At 43.9% G+C, this 18,205-nt stretch overlaps 1 protein-coding gene across 5 annotated transcripts in view; it reads left to right on the top strand.

Moving 5' to 3' along the window:
• The first annotated feature begins 365 nt into the window (after positions 1-365).
• Positions 366-18,205, top strand: part of AGFG1 (ArfGAP with FG repeats 1) — an 85,344-nt gene continuing 67,504 nt past the window's right edge. For 4 of the 5 annotated variants that reach the window (XM_075529180.1, XM_075529178.1, XM_075529177.1 and 1 more), the window contains exon 1: positions 367-811. In XM_075529180.1, the coding sequence (XP_075385295.1) occupies positions 645-811 (167 nt within the window). In that variant the 5' untranslated portion in view covers positions 367-644. Of the gene's footprint in view, positions 812-18,205 lie in introns of all 5 variants that reach the window. The other variant, XM_075529181.1, reaches the window with a different exon arrangement.

The raw sequence follows: 18,205 nt of genomic DNA, 5'->3' as shown, positions 1-18,205 counted from the left end.
TCCACGACACCACAGAGTCATCCATAAGAACTAGTGACTCCATGGTGGAACACCGGGCTACTGACTAACAAACAGGGTCGCAATTTAAACCCATCAGCTTGGGAGAAAGATGTGGCATTTGACTCCCTCAAAGATTCACATCGTTGGAGACCCGATGGGGGCAGGTCTATTTTGTCTTGTAGGGTCGGAAATAGACTCAGTGGGACTGAGGGGTTTTTTGTGTGTGTGTGTTTTTTTTTTTTTTGGTTTTGTCGCAAGCCTGGCCTCGGGACGGCCGCAGTGACTCCTCCTGGCCAGCAGAGGGCGCCGGTCGACACTTGGCCTCCGGCCGCCCCGGGCAGGCCTCCTCTTGCCGACTCCCTTCCTCGTCTTTTCCCCTCAGGAGAAGTCGGGAAGGTGGCGGTGGCAGCGGCGGCGGCGGTTGTCCCGGTTGGGCCGGTTGGTGAGGTCCGACAGCCCGCGCTCCATAGCCGCCGCGCCGCGCCGTCCCCCACAGAGCCGAGCCGCGGCGGCCAGGTCCGGCGGGGGCGCGCGCGGACGGAGGGCGGCGGTCGCGGGCGGGGCGGCCCGTGGGAGCGCGGGGCCCCAGGCGCAGCGCCGCCCGGCTCCTGGCCCTGCCGGCCTGCTCCCTCGGCGCCGCGGCCATGGCGGCCAGCGCGAAGCGGAAGCAGGAGGAGAAGCACCTGAAGATGCTGCGGGACATGACCGGCCTCCCGCACAACCGAAAGTGCTTCGACTGCGACCAGCGCGGCCCCACCTACGTGAACATGACGGTCGGCTCCTTCGTGTGCACGTCCTGCTCGGGCAGCCTGTGAGTGCGGGGCCGGGTCGGCGGGCGGCGGCGGTTGGGCGCCGGCCACCGGGCCGGGCAGGAGGAGGGATGCGCTTGCGCTTCCGCGGGCCGGAGGTGCCGGCGCCGGTCGGCGGGGTCGGGCCGGGCTGCGGGAGACAGGGGCGCCAGCGCGGCGGCCGGCCCTTTGTGTCCCGTCTCTGCGCGGCCCCAGCCGGGCATCTGCCGGGCGCTGCGGGGCCGAGCCGACCGGGCCCTCTGGGGGCCCTGGAGGAGAAGCCGGCCTGAAGCGCCGGGGTGTCAACCCCCGGGGGGAGTGCTCCCGCGGGCGAATGGAGGGCGGGGAGGCCGAGAAGCAGATGGGCGGTCGCCTCCTGCCCTAAAGACCCGCGGGGTAGCGGGGTGGCGTGGGGTGGGAGCGGAGTTGCAAGTTGTAATGGGAATTTGGTACCGACTCGGAGTTACTGGGGCTGCGGATCGACAGTGCCGATCGATAAGCGAGTGCCCTGGCTGTCTACACAGACGGGGTGTGGGTTGGGGGAGCCCAAAGCAAAACGTCGTCTTCGGGGTGCGTTGGGGGAGCCCAAAGCAAAACGGAGGCTGCCGTGCCGAATGAATGACTGGCACGATGTCTCTGTGTAGTTCGCGGTTTCGCTTTTGCTTCGTTACGTTCCAATCTGCTCTGCGTTTTGGCGCAGCCAGATTTCATTTGGAAAGTTTGCCGATGATGTCGGGTCTGGGGACGAGCTGCCTACCGGTACTCGTTTCGCCGAATTCCAACGCGGTGGCTTCTTGAAGGGTTGGTTGGTTGCCAAATGCTGTTGAAACCGTTGACGGTAGGATTCATTCCTAGTGAGGCAGCAAGGGACTGGGCAATCTGGGAAAACGATTTGTCAAAGTTTGGAAAAACGCAGGGCCTGCCCACTGGTGTCTGGTTTTAAACATATATTTTGAAGTGGGTGGTGTATTTTCATTGTCCATGGCTAACACTTCCTCTGTAGACGTTTATTCTTGAATCCCTCAGAGAATGTTCTGGATGAGGCCTTGGGGTGCACTGATAAACCCAACAAAGGCCATGTTCTCCGGTGCTTTACAGCCTAGGAGGGAGACTGCAATAAAGGATTAAGTCCGGAAAAACGTCAGGGGAAGTGTTCTGCGGAGCGATTAAGATCCAGTGATAACCAAGGCCTGAAAGGTCACTCACTTGTAGATTGTGTAGTTCTAAAAAAACCCCTGAGAAGTTGATGCTTACTGACTGATGACTTTGGGTTGGCTGGGATAGTTAGTGTTTTGTTTCCTTGTCACAGAAAGACCACGTTGGTAGGACTTTAGCCCTACAGGGAATTATTGATTTTTTTTTTAAGGCATCTGACTTTTAGTAGCTGAAAAAGTAGATCTTTTAAATATGCAGGTCCTTTGATGCCTTTAGGAATTTTAGAAATTTTCTTTTTGGAAAAGAAAATGAACTATATATATGTATGATATAATATAACATAAAACTAACCTCACCGCCACTGAGTTGATGCTGACTCATAGCGATGCTGTAGGACAGCGTAGAACTGCTCCCATCTTCTGCAGAGTGGCTGGTGGTTTTGAGCTACCGACCTTGCATTTTGCCCAAAGCCTAACAACTACACCCACCACCAAGGGATGGAGATTTCACCACAAGGTCAGTAGTTTGAAACCATTGACAATTGTGCAGGAAAAGGATGAGGTTTCTGCGCCTGTAAAGATTTAAAGGGCAATTCTGCTTGTCCAATAGAGGCACTATGAGTTGGAATTGGCAGTGTGTATGTGTGTGTTTCTGGCCTCTCTGTTCTCGCGTTTTGAAAGAGTACAAAAGGAGCAGCATTTCATATACTGCAGCATGCGTATCATACCAAGCTCAGAGCTAGGCAAACCTAGCTTGAGTCTTGACCCCACTTCTAGCTGTGCGGCATGGATAATGACCCTCGATGTCCGTAAGCTTGAGTTGCTCATCTGCCAAATGGATTCCTTAGGTTTGTTTTTAGTATTAAAATTGCTAAACATGGCACACACTGGCTGCTCTGTGCTCTGTGTCCACTAGATTCTCATGAGATGCCACATTTCAGAAATACTCCATTATCTGAGGGTAATGGTAGTTGTTTATTTTAATGAGATTTAATCTGTGACAGAGGTTATCCTTCTCTTGGTTGCTCTCCATCAGTGGAGAGGCCCTGGAGGTACCGGGATCTTTCTGTTATGGTAAGGAGCTTGCAGTGTGAGGGAGTCAAGTATGAAAACATGAGAGGTCTTCAAAGAGTTCATGGACAAACTGGAGAAGATACTGGACTTTTTCCCTTGGACATTTATTTTGAGCCCCCTGGCATTTCCTCTCTGTAAATGAGCTGCCCAGGTGGCACGTGTGTGGCTGGCGTGGGGAGCAGGGGAGAAGCTTTGGGAAGCTTCACAGAGATGATGCTTGAGCAAAACATTTGAAGAAGACAGGTTCCATGGGACAGGCAGCTTAATGTGGTTGGGAGAGTGAGTGCTTAGAACTAGACAAACCTAGTTTTGAGTCTTGGCTCCACTTCCTAGCTGTGTGGCATTGATAATGGCCTACAATGTCTTTTGAGGTTGAGTTTTTCATCTCCCAAATGGTTTGCTTTTAGTATAAACATGGGACATCCTGGCTGGTACGTGCTAGATGAAAGGTAGCACTGGCCAGGGGGAGAAGGACAGTCTTTGTGTGCAGGGAACAGTATGCGAAAAACATTGAATTGAGAAACAGCTTTGTGTCAGCTCATAATTTTTGGGTGTAACTTAAAATCTGACTCACATTGATTTGAAAATAAGGAAATGTGTTGCCTGGCTTTCAGGCAGAATTTATCCAGTGTCTTAATGATGTTGCCTAGATTTCCTTCATCAAAAGATGATGACTGTCCCAGCTTTGAGGACTGCTTAGAACTGAACCCACTGCCGCCGAGGCGGTCTAATTCCTAGAGTTCATAGAGCCTTAGAGAGTTTTCAAGGCTATAGTAATTGCACTATTGCCCCATTGCAGTGCATTCAAGTGGGCCACATGGCTATGCTGAGCCAGCAAATGAGTGTGGTCATTGGGACACCCCAACAAACTAGGTTGGACCACTGACCTTTGAGCCCCTCCTGAGTCACAGCAGCCCCTTGTGTTGCAGAGCAGAACTGCACTCCATAGACTGATGCCTTTCACCCCGGAGCAACAGACATGCACGGCACCTGGGGCCAGGTTTGAATCAATAGCCCTTTGGTGAATAGTGGAGCTTCTTTGCTTTTTTTGCACCACCCTGAAATTCCTCCCAGAGCCAAGGAGCCCTAAGTGGAATTCCCAGATCTGGAGTCTGGGGCTGGAATGGCAGCCGTTAAAATGTCACTGCAGAAATACTGAGGGGAAAATGGGGTCTGAGGAGGATTTTTGTTTTCTCATTAAAAAGCAATATTGCAGGACAGATTGACCAGAGAAACATTCATAGACACTCATATGTATATAAGAGTTTTATATAAAAGAACAATTGTATATTCAGAAAACATCCCAACCCAGTTCAGATAAGTCAAATATTAGCCCATATGTCCAATACCAGTCTATAAATTCCTCTTCAGTTGCACGCAACACATGCAATGTTGCCGAATGCCGGAACAACATAGATCAGTGCGTGAAAAATCTTGTGGATCCAGTGGTGGTGGAAGCATCTCAGTGCTTGCCTGGGTCTCCAAGTGGCTCCTCCAGCTCCCGGGTTCTGGCTCCATCTGGCTTGCCATCAGGAATGTGAAGCAGAGAGAGTGTGTGTCCTGCCTCCAGGGAAGAAGACAGGAGGTCTCAGAATCTTCAGGAGAAGGCCATGCCTACACAGAGGCCTCTTTGGCTATGACCTGATTGGTAGGCTAGACTCCACTCCTTCACTCACGTTGACAGGAGATTATGTAACTACCATAACAAGACTATGAGTGTAATAATTAGGTTTAATAATGACTATGTATTTGCTGTTTACATGACATAAAAAGGAAGGAATATGAATTTGGAAGTGTTGACACTGCCACTAGCTTTGTGATTTAGGGCAAATAGGAATCCAGGTCACTGTGTAGGGATCCACCTTCACTTTCTTTATGGTACAATGAGCACGCATATCTTAGGGTTGAAATGTGGATTCAACAACAGAACTTGTTTGACAACAGTAGCTGCCATCGTGAACCTTAGGATGGGCACCTACCTATCATTTCCCAACCTCTTGACATAGATGGAGCCAGGATCTCCTTGCAGTCTTACTAGGCTCTGAGCTAATCTTTCCTGTCCTGCCCTCTCTGTCTTTCCAGATGACTGTGTGTACATGTGCGTATAAGGTGCTCACTCAGGGTGGATCATGGAAGTCAGATTGTGAAGCTTTATAGTAGACTTTGGCTTAGACACAGTAAGACTAATGGTTTTGGCTTTTTTGAGATACAGTGGAACGTTCTAAGACAGTGGTTCTCAACCTTCCTAATGCCGTGACCTTTTAATACAGTTACTCATGTTGTGGGGCTCCCCCAACCATAAAATTAGTTTCATTGTTGCTTCATAACTGTAATTTTGCTACTGTTATGAATCAGGCAACCCTTGTGAAAGGGTCGTTGGACCCCCAAAGAGGTCATGACTCTCAGGTTGAGAATTGCTGCTCTACACCATTGAATTGTTATTTTCTTACTCACTTACAGAAATAGTTAAAATTGTGACTAGAAATAAAAAAATATTCTGCATGGATAATCCGAACATTTAAATTAAATACAATAGTAGGGAGTTGCCTTCATGTTAAAGAACTTTCCCGGGATTTTAGGAATTGTTTTAGATCAAATTATCTGTATTGTAGAGACAGTCAACGACTACTGTATTAGTGTAGTATAGTGAAACAATAAATAACTACCGTATTAGTGTAATACAATAAAAGATGGTCCTGTCCGTAAAATAAATTACTAGTAAATTCTCAGTGATGTGTATAGGTAAAATACAAGCTTACATTTTGAAAAAACACTCTGAGCACCATCTGTTTTATGTGAACTAGCACATTTAAGTGGGCTTTCCCTGGTGTGTAAATGGGTCTAAGAGTAACTCATTCTCTCAGTTTTATATGCATTTTGACTCTAATGTGGTTACTTGTTATAGCAAGAATTTAGATTTTTTAATTATTATTTAAAGTTGGGCAGATAAAAAGTCATTTATTTATATTTAATTATTGTGTAGTGTTGGGTTGATAGCAGTCAAGTATATATTGGAAGCTTGATTTTTATTATTTAGGGCCTCCTGAAGCCACAGTGGGTAGTGATTTATATTCTTTTTTGGGGGGAGTTTTTAATATTGGCATTTTACTTTTTTCTACGATTATTTCTTTTTCTTTAACATTTTATTTTTTAAAAACATTTTATTAGGGACTCATGCAACTCTTATCACAATCCATACATATATCAATTGTGTAAAGCACATCTGGACATTCCTTGCCCTCAGATTTATATTCTTAATTCTTGTTTCAGCTTATTTTTGGTACTGTATTATAATTTGGCTATGTTTTGTTTACTGATCCCTCCTGATAACATGTCCAAGTACACGAGATGAAGTCTTACCATCCTTGCTTCAAAGAAGCATTCTGGCTGTACTTCTTGCAAAACATTTCTTTGTTCTTCTGGCAATTCCTGGTGTATTCACTGTTCTTTGCCAGTACCACTATGATTCAGAGACATCGTTCATTCTTATCTTGCTTATTTCATTGTCCTGAGAGCATGCTTCTGAGGTGATTGAAAATAACTGACGTGGGTCAGATGCACCTTTGGCCTCAGTCACATCTTTGCTCTTGAACACTTTAGAGAAAGAAGTCTTTTGCAGCAGATTTGTCTGTTGCGATATTCCACTTGGTTGCATGATGACTGCTTCCATAGGCTTTGCTTATGGATCCAAGTAACATGAAGTCCTTGACAGCTTCAGTCTCTTCTCCCCTGATCATGACGTTGCTTATTTGCCCAGCTGTGAGCAATGTTTTCTCTCTCTTGAGGTGTAAGCAGACAGAAGGCTGTATTCTTTGACCTTCATTCATTAGTGCTTCAAGTTCTCTCTCAACAAGCAAGGCTGTGCCATTTAAGTGTCATAGGTTGTTAATAACTACCCCCCCACTCCCGAGTTACAGGGTTTACTAGAGAAGTGACGGTTTATAATTTAGCATTCAGAATGACTCAGGGTAGTTGTCCAGTCATGATAGCTTTTCTGCCATGTCAGAGATCAGTCCCCTCTCTCAGTCCCACTGCTTGCAAATGTAGTAAAGTTCCTCAGCTTTGTTAGTGTGGTCCTGGAGGCAGTGAACTCTGCCAGTATGCCTAGGCCTTATTCAGCTCTCTGTCTCAGTGGGCTCAGTGGTCAGGCAAGTACCTACCTACAGCTCTCCAATTTACCAGCAAGCCTCCTGTCTAAAGGCACTTGCTCCTTGCCTTGGCACACCTGCTGTAAGCCACCTCACTCCATGGACCAAGCCCACCGTATTCCATTCAGATCTCCTGGTTTGCTTGCTGCACTTGCCTTTGCTCTCACTTGCCCTCACTTGCCTTGGCTCTTCTTTGTTTGATTACTGTAGTGCCTGACATTTGCTGAAAACAAAAAGTGAAAGACTAAACAAAACCTGACTTGTGCAGGTGATGTGGAAAAGCTGTCCCAAGAGCAGGGACTATCTGTTTGAAGGAAAGGCACACACAAAGATACAGGTGCACACACTAAAGAAAACGGGATTTGGGATAAAACTAGCTGGTTCCCCAAAGAAAAGAAGTGACTACTGGATTTGTGGATTTGGCTGCGAGGCACACCTGGGTCCTAGTGGCTGCCTGTCAGGAAGGAGGCTAGGTGCTAAAGAGTGGGGCTCTTAGGAGCCCACTGCAGGGCAAAGGCTGTGCCTTTCAGAAGGGTGGCCAGCTGTGTGACCTATTGTCTAGTGGCCGAGGTCCTGCCTAGGTGAGTCCTGAGGGCAAAAGGTGGCAGTCTGTCTATGGGATGCCAGGAAACTGGCAGAACACATTGAGAAATGTCTGCTTGATGGACATTGGGCCTCCTCATGCATAATCCCCCAATACAATAGCACCTCGCCCTGCTAAACATTCATTGCAGGATACCCATCTTCCCAACATGATCACTGAAGACAGACGTGTGTGTAAGCAAATGTGGTGAAGAAAGCTGATGGTGCCCGGCTATCAAAAAAAGATATAGTGTCTGGGGTCTTAAAGGTTTGAAGGCAAATAAGCGGCCATCTATCTCAGAAGCAACAAAGCCCACAGAGAAGAAGCACACGGCCTAAGCGAATACAAGGTGTTGAATGGACCATGTAGCAGATACAAAGGAACAAAAACAATTATTGTATGATCACCTTCCTCACATAATCGCTGAAGACGAAAGTGTGTGTAAGCAAGTGTGGTGAAGAAGACTGATGGTGCCCGCCTACTGAGAGATATAGTGTCTGGGGACTTAAAGGCTTGAAAGCAAACAAGCGGCCATCTAGCCCAGAAGCAACCAAGCCCACACGGAAGCAGCACACCAACATAGGTGACCGTGAAGGGCAGAGGAGACCAGGTCTCCAACAACAAAGGTGGGGTGGTGGTGAGAATCACATCACCGTGAAAGAGGGGGAGTGCGTGATGGGGACCCAATGCCCATCTGTAGACAGCTGGACACCCCTTCCAGAGGGGTAGTGAGGAGGAGATGGACCACTCAGGGTTCAGTGTAGCAACAATGAAACTCAAAACCTTCCTCTAGTTCCTGAACATTTCCTCCCCTCCCAATCATCATGACCCCAATTCTACCTTGCCTTGCGGACCTGGTTATACCAGAGGATGTACAGCGGTGCAGTGAGGACCTGGAGGCACAGGGAATCTAGGACAGACGAACCCCTCAACACCAGCGGTGGGAGTGGCGACACCAGGAGGGAAGGGGGTGTAGAAAGGGAGAACCGATCTTGGAGATCTATGTGTAACCTCCTCTCTGGGAGATGGGCAATGGGGAGGCGGGTGCGGGGAGACGCCGGGGAGTGTAAGATAAGATATAATAATTATTTATAAACTATCAAGGGACCAGGGGTAGGATCGGGGAGGGAGGGGGGTGGGGGGAAAAAGAGAAACCGAGCTGATTCCAGGAACCCAAGTGGAAGGTGAATTATGAGAATGACGAGTGCAACGAATGTATAAGGGTGTTTTGCTCAATTGATGTATGTACAGACTGTGATAAGAGTCTTATGAGCCCCAATAAAAATATTTAAAAAAAAAGAGAGAAATGTCTGCTTGTGGAAATACACAGTAGCCACACCTCCACGCTGCCCCTGCAAAAAGAGGCACCTGAGCAGCAGCTTGACTTCTGGTGGCTCCATGTCTAGCTCTCAGCTGGCTTGGGGTTCTTGCTGAAGGTGTATATGGTCGCAATTATGAAAACTCCCTTATGTCATGCTTTCTGATTTGCTGGAGAGAAAGGCCTGGCCATGAGACGACGGCATGGAGACTCATCATCACCTGCTCCCCTCGTGACCTGGAATGACTTGAAATGCCAGCCCCACGTTGTCACAGCATGAATAGTGGGAGAGTCAGGCTACTCCAACACCCTCTCACTCCCCCCACCCCCACCCCCACATACACAAACACTGGAGGGACTGACCAGGGCCACTTGTCCAACCTACCCTGTGAGGCAGGACTGACCACCAGTACTAGGCAGACATTTTCTATATACAGGGTGAAATTCTGCTTCTTCCCAGGATCACACTTCCAGGCTCTTCTATAAATTATACAATTTAGCAAGGAAAAAAAACCGCTCTTTGCAATACTAACCATAATTACCATAATTATGATCCTCATAGATGTTTTGTCATAGTCAATAACATACAAGTAAACATCTTTCTGATAGTCTCTATTTTAATCCGAGATCCATCTAACACCAGCAACGATAGCTCTTATTCCATGTCCTCTTGTGAATCCAGGTTGAATTATCTTCAAACCTTTTTGCTTGTGATATGAATAAATGGTGGAACCCACTCCCACTGAGCTGTCCAGTGGGGATCAGACGTGCCCCTCAGGGTTTCCGAGCCTGTAGAGATAGCCTCATCTTTTGTCGATGGAGTGGCTGGTGGGTTTGAACTGCTGTACTTCCTCCTGTTAACAACCTAATTCTTAATCCAGTGCATCATCACAATGCCTTTCAGTAACATTGGTTGATAATGTCTACATTCCCTTGGATCACCCTTCTTTGGGATGGTCATGCATATGATCTCTTTCAGTCAATTGGCCAGGTAACTGGCCACAAGTTCCTTGGCATAGACAAGGTGAGGCCTTCTAGCGTTGCAGTTATTTGTTGAAGCATCTCAATTTGGTGTTTTATCAATTCCCAGAGACTTGTTTTTCTCCAGTTCTTTTAGTGCAGCTTGCACTTCTTCGATAACATCTGTCCTTGATCATGTGCTGCCCTCTGGGATGATTGAACATTATCCATCCATTTTGTGTAATGACTTAGTTTCCTTCCATCTTCCTCTGATCCTTCCTTGCATCGTTCAGTATTTTGCCCATAGAATCTTTCAATATTGCAATCCAAGGCATGATTTTTTTTTTCTTTAAGCTTGGAACTGCAGATCTTTTCACATCTTGTTATACTACTTTGTCTACTCAAACTACCTTCTAAAATATGTTTAGCTCTTAGTTCATCGCTTCTTCCATTTACTGGGGCTGCTCCATGTTCAAGTACATGGTGTCAATCCAGCATCTTTTCCTTTCTCTTTCTTTTCTGTCTGTTTAATGGCCCTTTTCTTATTTATATGTGTTTCCTTGATGTCACTCCACAGCTCTCTTGGTTTTTGGTCATTAGTTTTCAATGCTTTCAATATGTTTTGAGATATTGTCTAAGTTCAGGTGAGATGTACCAGGAGGCAAACTTTGGTTCTTATGGACGTGTTTTCATTTTCTTCAGGTTCAACAAGAACTTGCACGTGTGCAATTGATGGTTTGCTCAGCAGATGTCTTCTGCCTTTGTTCTGATCAAACTTTTCTCTGTTGTCCCTTCCCACAGATGTAGTTGATTTGATTCCTGTGTATTCCATCTGGAATAAGTGCAAGTATGTAGTTGCTAGTTATGTTTTTAATAAAGATATTTTCAATGAATAGATAATTGGGTTTGGCAAAAATGGAATCACCAAGGCCATATTTTCCACTACTGATAGTTATTTTTTGTTTCCATTTTTTGCATTCCAACCTCCAGTAATTATCAGTGTATCAATTGCATGCTTGGTTAATTTTATACCAGAGGAGTTAGTAGAATTCTTCAATTTTTGTCATGACTAAATTTAGTGATTGTGTATATATTTGAATAACAATCTTATGAACTGCTCTTCTTTGTTAACTCTATTGATACGACAGGGTGGTACTTCAGGTAGATCTTAGAATTTTTTTTTAACAATGAATGTTATATTTTCTCTCTTCCATTTATATTTCTGGCATATTGCACCCTATGATTGTTCAGTTCCAAATGGCCACTACCAGTCCAGTTCAGCTCACTAATGGTTATGATAATGAATTTTATGTCTTCATTTCATTTTTTACAATTTCTAATTTTCTTAGCTTCATATTTTGTACAATCTATATTCCATTTTTAAAGTTGGAATTTATTACATATAACAGTTCATATTTCAATTACATCAAGTAGAATTGTACAGTTGCCATCACAGTTTCCATCCATTATTTTTCTATACGGACTCCTTGACATCATCTCCCTTTTATCTCTCCCCACCTCCCATTCCTCTCCCCCTCCAAGACCCTTGTTCTATTTGCTTTCCCTATAGGCTCAGTGTTCCTGAGTTTCAGTTAACAACAGACAGAAAAACAACATAATTTCAAGAGGGTGACCACACTGGCAATGCACCTCTGAGATATACCCTAATATGAACAAGCATAAGAAAAATCAAACAGAATGCCCGTCACCAGGTTGCTGAATAATATATATCTTAATACAGCATATAAGGTGTTGATAATAGCCAGACTTTGTCTGCTCCAGTTCTTAATAAATGTTTGCTGCTGTTTATTCTCATTTGGAGTGTGCCACATCCACAAACATAGGTCCCATTCATCCCATCCACATCATTAAGGCCCAATTGATGTAGAGGAGGAAGCTCTTCCCAGTTGAGTTTTGAGCGCTTTCTAGCCCAAAGTGCTCGTCTACTGGCACTGATTACACCAGACCGTGTTCTTGAAGCGCTGCTGAAGCTTGTCCACCACAGGAGAGCCTGCTGGTACTTGGAATACCCATAGATAGCAGAGCTTTCTGCATCAAAACAACATGGCAGCCACCACATTGTAACAGACTCCCAGAGGAGTGGAGGCAACAGGCGTTAGCTGTCTGGGTTTTGAGAGGGAATGAGAAACATAGCTTAGCCAAGAAGTTGGTGAAGAGGGCCTTTTTATTGCACTGCTCCTGTTCCCTGGAGTGAGAGCCAGGCAGGGAAAACTCCGGCTGCAAGGATGGTAAAGTCACCTGACCCTAACTGAATACCAAATACTCAGGAGGCAACTTTTTCACACTGCTTTTGTTATACAATTTATCTAGATTAAGTTTATATTAAAGTCTCAGTATTTCTAGTGAGTTTTGTTATAAATGAAAACAACTTGTTTCAAGGAACTTGCTGAACCTCAGTTTAAAAACTACTGATTTCTTTTAGAATTTCTGTTTATTCCAGTATCTCTCTGGGAAATGAGGAGATTTCATAGATTGCTTCCCCGATCTGTTCTTCCCGCACTCTTGAGAAGCCCTTCTGTGAACTGTGGTTGCCCTTCTGTGTCTCCTGTGGAGAAGCACTTGAAGTCACGGTTGTCCAGGATAGCCTCGAATGCTCCTCATTTGCATATTAGGAAGCACACCATTTATAACTTTGGGTACTTTGATTAGTATCAGCTTCCTTTTGACAACTGTTATAGCCCTACAAGGAGCCAGGAGTCCTGGTGGAGTAGTGTTTACACATCGGGCTGCTAACCACAAGGTCAGTAGTTCAAAACCACCAGCCACTCCATGAGAGAAGGATGAAGTTTTCTGCAATCTTTGAAATCCATGGGTGCAGTTAGACTCTGGCATACAAAGTCTCCATGGCAGTAAATTGAGTTGATAAGCCTCACAGATGAGAGATAATGTCCTAAAGATACCTGATTAGTTAAGATCAAAATGAAGTTAACTTTAGAGTAGAGCTGGGGGAAATTTATCTCAGCTGTTGGAAATATGGAGAGTGGCCGTTATTTAATGTTAGCACATATTGTTTGAAGGTGACCTGTAGGCTGAACTAGGAAACCAATGTGTGGAATTAAAAACTGTTTTCAGGAAATAATTTTCAGATTCTAAAAATTTTTTTCCTCTTTTTTTTTTTGGGTGGGGGGCAATCTCTGACAAAAGAAGCTTGAAAATCAGAAAAACTAATTATGTGGAAAGATAGGAAATGTTCTTCATTTTCCTCTTCAAGCTTTTATCCGTTTCTCAATGAAATCTGGGGGCTCTAACATGGTTGTGTTCAGCAGGTGCTATTTTATATATAATGACATTGTTATATTATACATAAACTTGATATTAATTTTGAAATTAAACAATTCCTCATGCCATCTGGGAAAGCTTTTTCATTAATTAAAGGAAACCTTTCAGTGTATATCAGTTGAATTTAAATTGAAGAGCAAGAAAAGTTTATTTTGCCTTCGATCTTGGGACGCAGGACAGTAGGTTCAGCACTGGGCTGCCAAGAGCTGAAAGGTTGGCAGTTGGAGTCCACAGTCAGTCTGTAGATGAAGAAGGTGTCTGCCTCTGTGATTTATAGCCTCTGAGGAATTCTACTCTCCAGTCCTTATGTGTCAGAATTGACTTGTTAGCAGGGGATTCGGTTTCTGGTGTGTTTATTTTTACCCCAATACTATTTTTATGAGAAGAATGTTGGTTGCTAAGTGCCTTTGAGTTGGTTCCGACTCAGAGTGACCCTGTGTGTGACCGAGTGAAACACTGCCGGTCCCGCACCAGTCTCACCATTGTTCTTATGTTTGAGCGCATTGTTGGGGCCACTGTGTCAAGTCCATCTTGTTGAAGGTCGTCTTCTTTTTCATGGCCCCTTTATTTTACTATTCATGCTGCCTTTCTCCAGGGACTGGTCTCCTGAGAACGTACGTGCTCACGTACATGAGATGAAGTCTCGCCAACTTTAACTCTCAGGAGCAGTCTGCTATACTGGCTATCGAGATAGATTTGTTTGTGCTTTTTGTTTTTGCAGTCCACGAAACTTTCAGTATTCTTAACTAGCATCATAGATCAAAAAGCATCTATTCTTCTTTGGTTCTTTGAATATTCAGTATACAATCGTCATTGTCCAACTTTCACATGCATATAAAGATTAAGCAGCAACAACAAAAACACCAGACTCACTGTCACTGAGTCAATACTGACTCATAGCAACTGTGTAGGACAGAGTAGAACCACCACAGTGAGTTTCAGACTCTGTACAAGCCTAGAAAGTCTCATCTTTTTCTAGTAGAGCAGCTGGTCTCTCTGAGTCAGAATTGGCTAGATGACAGTGAGTGGTTATCTTATATCTAGACCCATTACTAAGCTCTCTTCTAAGACTTCTCAGGATACAGCATTACCTTCAAATCATGACTTCCCCCAACATTTATATTCATTGTTCTGCTTTTTGAGAGCTTATGGCTCTAAACTATAGTTGAATGTTCATGTTAGTCCAGTTGGCTTGTATTGGGGTTTGACCCCTTGCCATTGATGGTTTTATTCAATACTGGTATTAGATTCTAGTTGAATGAATGGCTTCTAAAAACCAGATGAAGCAAAAAAACAAACAAACACAGATGAAACTCCTGGTGGCCCTTTATCTCAGACTGTTAATTTATGAGACACACTATTTGTTGTGTGATGCTTTTATTAACAAACTAGGATAGGGGCAGGTTCATATCTCCAGTTAACTTTGTTATTCCAATATTTTTAGCAACCATAGAAATTTCTGTAGCCTATTAAGCGATTTTAACCAGCTTTCATCCCAGCGGGAGAGAAACAATTAATAAAACTAACGACATAAGCTTTCATACTTACTCAGCGCAGATTTGCTGGCTATTTGCAAAGGTGGTTTTAGGCCTACTTGAGAGCAACCTGCTGGTGGACAGCTGGAATAAGTCACACCATCTGGCTGCAGGCGTACCTGGGTGGTGGTGGGCCAGAGGAAAACTCGGGTTCTGCGTGGGACTTAGTCATTATTTGGCAAAACCACATTTTTAATCCCACCAGTAGAGACTTTGGGGTGTCTTGAGCCCCAGTGAGCAGGAGTCATGCTTTCCGAGGGCCAGTGCTGCTCTCACTAAACGACACCGTTGATTTAATTTGTCTCTTCCTAAATCTGAAACTTTAAAATGTGTATTTTTAGGATCTGGAACAGGTGGTACTTCACTTTGGCACCGTAAAAATACTGTTTACTTGCCCAACACTTTTCATTTAATCGTTATGACTAATACCATTCCAGTAAAATGTTTTATAAACAGTAAATTCACATGAAAGCTCAACTAGGCTTAGCAAAAAGTGACATGTCACATGGATGTGTGTATTTATATATATATTATATATATTTCCATTATGATCCACTACAGATTTTTTTACTTTAAGTGATCAAATTAGGTGGAGAAGATGATCTTCCAAGAGAAATTTAATCAGTGAAAATACTATCAAAGTTACTATAGTTAATAATAACATGGAATCAGGATTATAGTTTTTAAAATTAGAATACATTAAAATTACATTTTTGGTATGTAAATGGTACACCAGAAAGTTATGTGGTGATTTATTTAATCACCACATCATCAGAATATGTAATTTTTATTTTATTTCAAAAACTCTCCCTGATACCCTGTCAGACCTTGTGGTTATTGGCTGCCTTGGAATTGGCCCTTCACCGTTGCCACATGCTCACTGGAATGAAACCCTCTCAGGTCCTAGGTCATCCTGTGATAGGTTGCAGATTGTACCATTGTGACACACAGGGCTTGTTACTGGTTGGCTTTCAGAAGTGGATCACCAGGCCCTTCTTCCTAGCCCATCTGAGTCTAGAACAGCGGGTTTCAACTTGTGGGTTGCCACCCCTTTGGGATTGAACGACCCTTTCACAGGGGTTGCCCGATTCATCACAGTAGCAAAATTACAGTTATGAAGTAGCAGCGAAAATAATTTTATGGTTGAGGGGGTCACCACAACATGAAGAACTGTATTAAAGGGTCGCAGCATTAGGAAGGTTGAGAACCACTGGTTTAGAAGCTCTGTTAAAAGCCCTGGGAAGTACTGATCTGCAGTGTATAAACTTTACATACGCTTTTACATAGCACCATCCCTTTAAGATTCATCTAAGCTACTTGCATTTTTCAGTAGTTTTTTTTCTTACTGTTGTGCCATATTCCATTACAAGCTTATTTATCCATTCCTCATTTGAGCAACATTTTGGGTTTCCACTCTTAAATGTAGCTGCTTTGACCACTTAGGTACTGATTGGGGATTGAACATGTGTGTTCGTTTCACCCGGGTAAGTACATAGAAGTGGGATTGTTCAGTGAAACCGCAAGTATGTGTTTAGTTTTATTTTGAAATGGGACAGTTTTCTCTAGTGACCGTGTCATTGTAACCCCGTTAGCAGTATCTGAGACATCCAGCTGTTCGGCATCCTTGCTACTTGATTTTTTCCTTTTCTTTAATTTTCAACAATTGTATGTCAAAGCATAGATTTCTTTGGCTATACCTCTTTGGATTTCCCGATATTCTTGAAACTTTCACTTAATATGTTTTCCTAAATTTGGGGAGTTCTCAGATATTATATCTTCATATAATTTTTCCTGAGCTGTGTAATTTTCCCCCCTCTCTCTGGAACTCCATTGAGAACCATATTTGGGTGTTTCCCGGTCTTGGGGCTCTGGATTTTTTTTGTTTTACCCTCTCCAATTTTTCCCCCTTTATGGTTTCATGCTTTCTATATAAATATCTTATATGTAGCTTAGTAATTTTTCTATTATTCTTGTTCTGCTCTGGAAGCTAGCCAGGGAAGCTTTTAATTTTAGTTTAAAAATTTGAGTCTCTTTTTTTCTATGTGTCTGAGCCGCAACTACCAACAAGTTATTGCATTGAGTAGACTTAGCAGCAGTGAACTAAGTTTCCCCTAATGAGAACCAGGAAACAGCATAGTAAATGGAGAAAAATTTTGACAATTTTATTCTATTTGGATCAATAGTCAAAGCCCATCCAGGAAGTAGCAGTTGAAATCAATGGATATATGTACAAATGGCGAATATGCTACAAAATACTTTAACCCTTTTATGATTTGATGTTTTCTGTTGGGGTGTAGTGAAATGGTCTTATGGCCCATGGGCCACATGCGGCCCTCCGAGGACATTCATCTGGTCCGCCGGGTGTTTTGCCCCATTTTGTTTTTTACTTCAAAATAAAGATATGTGCAGTGTGCATAGGAATTTGTTCATAGTTTTGTTTTTTTTTTCCAAAAAAACTGTAGTCTGGCCCTCCAGTGGGTTTGAGGGACAGTGAACTGGCCCCGTTTAAAAATGTTTGAGGACCCCCACACCCTTTGTAGCTCATTCTGCCATCTGGTGGGGGGGGGGGTCCTGTATTAAAGCATCATCTGAAGAAACTGGTCTCATTGCTCATTTACCCCAGCACTAGAAGCCCCTAGGAACATGTGCCTCACTCACTGTATTAAAATCCATATTACCTCCAAAACTTAAAGGGCCATTAACTATGGGGAACAAATGGCTTTAATTAAAAAAACTTCAAAGTAGGAAATAATTCAGTGTTGAAAATGTTAAAAGTTTTTATTGTTGTAAAAATAAACATATGTCAAATCAACATTGTCCTCCTTAAAAATTTAAAAAGCATAAAAAGCAAGGATGCCACTTGGACTAAGGTCCCGTATAGACTCTAGTATAAGCCGACCAGAATATCAGCGGAGGCACCTAATTTTACCACAAAAACCGCATTAAAAATGTGTTGAAAAACTCAGCTTATACACGAGTATATAGTGTACCACTGATGCACGTCATGGTCTTCTCAGTTGCCCCCTGCACCCTGAAAGCTGGACAGTGAATAAGACCGTAGAAGAATGGATACATTCAAATTACCATGTGGTGAAGAACACTGAAGCAAACCTTCATGGCTTTCCAGGAGAGTAAGGAACCGTGGTGATGTGGTAGTTAGGTGGTCAGCTGCTAGCATTTAATGCTGGCAGTGTGAACTTGCTGGCCTCTACTTCAGAGAAACACGTGGCCGCTTGTTTCTGTAAAGACTCAGTCTTGTAAACCCTATTATGGTTCTGTTCTGTCCTCTTGTTTCTCTGCATTGGAATAGACTCTAGGACAGTGAGTTTGCTCTTTTGTTTTTGA

Source organism: Tenrec ecaudatus, chromosome 13 (assembly GCF_050624435.1).
Source record: "Tenrec ecaudatus isolate mTenEca1 chromosome 13, mTenEca1.hap1, whole genome shotgun sequence".
Classification (NCBI taxonomy): domain Eukaryota; kingdom Metazoa; phylum Chordata; class Mammalia; order Afrosoricida; family Tenrecidae; genus Tenrec; species Tenrec ecaudatus.
The sequence above is the reverse complement of the archived record's forward strand: the minus strand, read 5'-3'. Positions and strand labels throughout refer to the sequence as shown.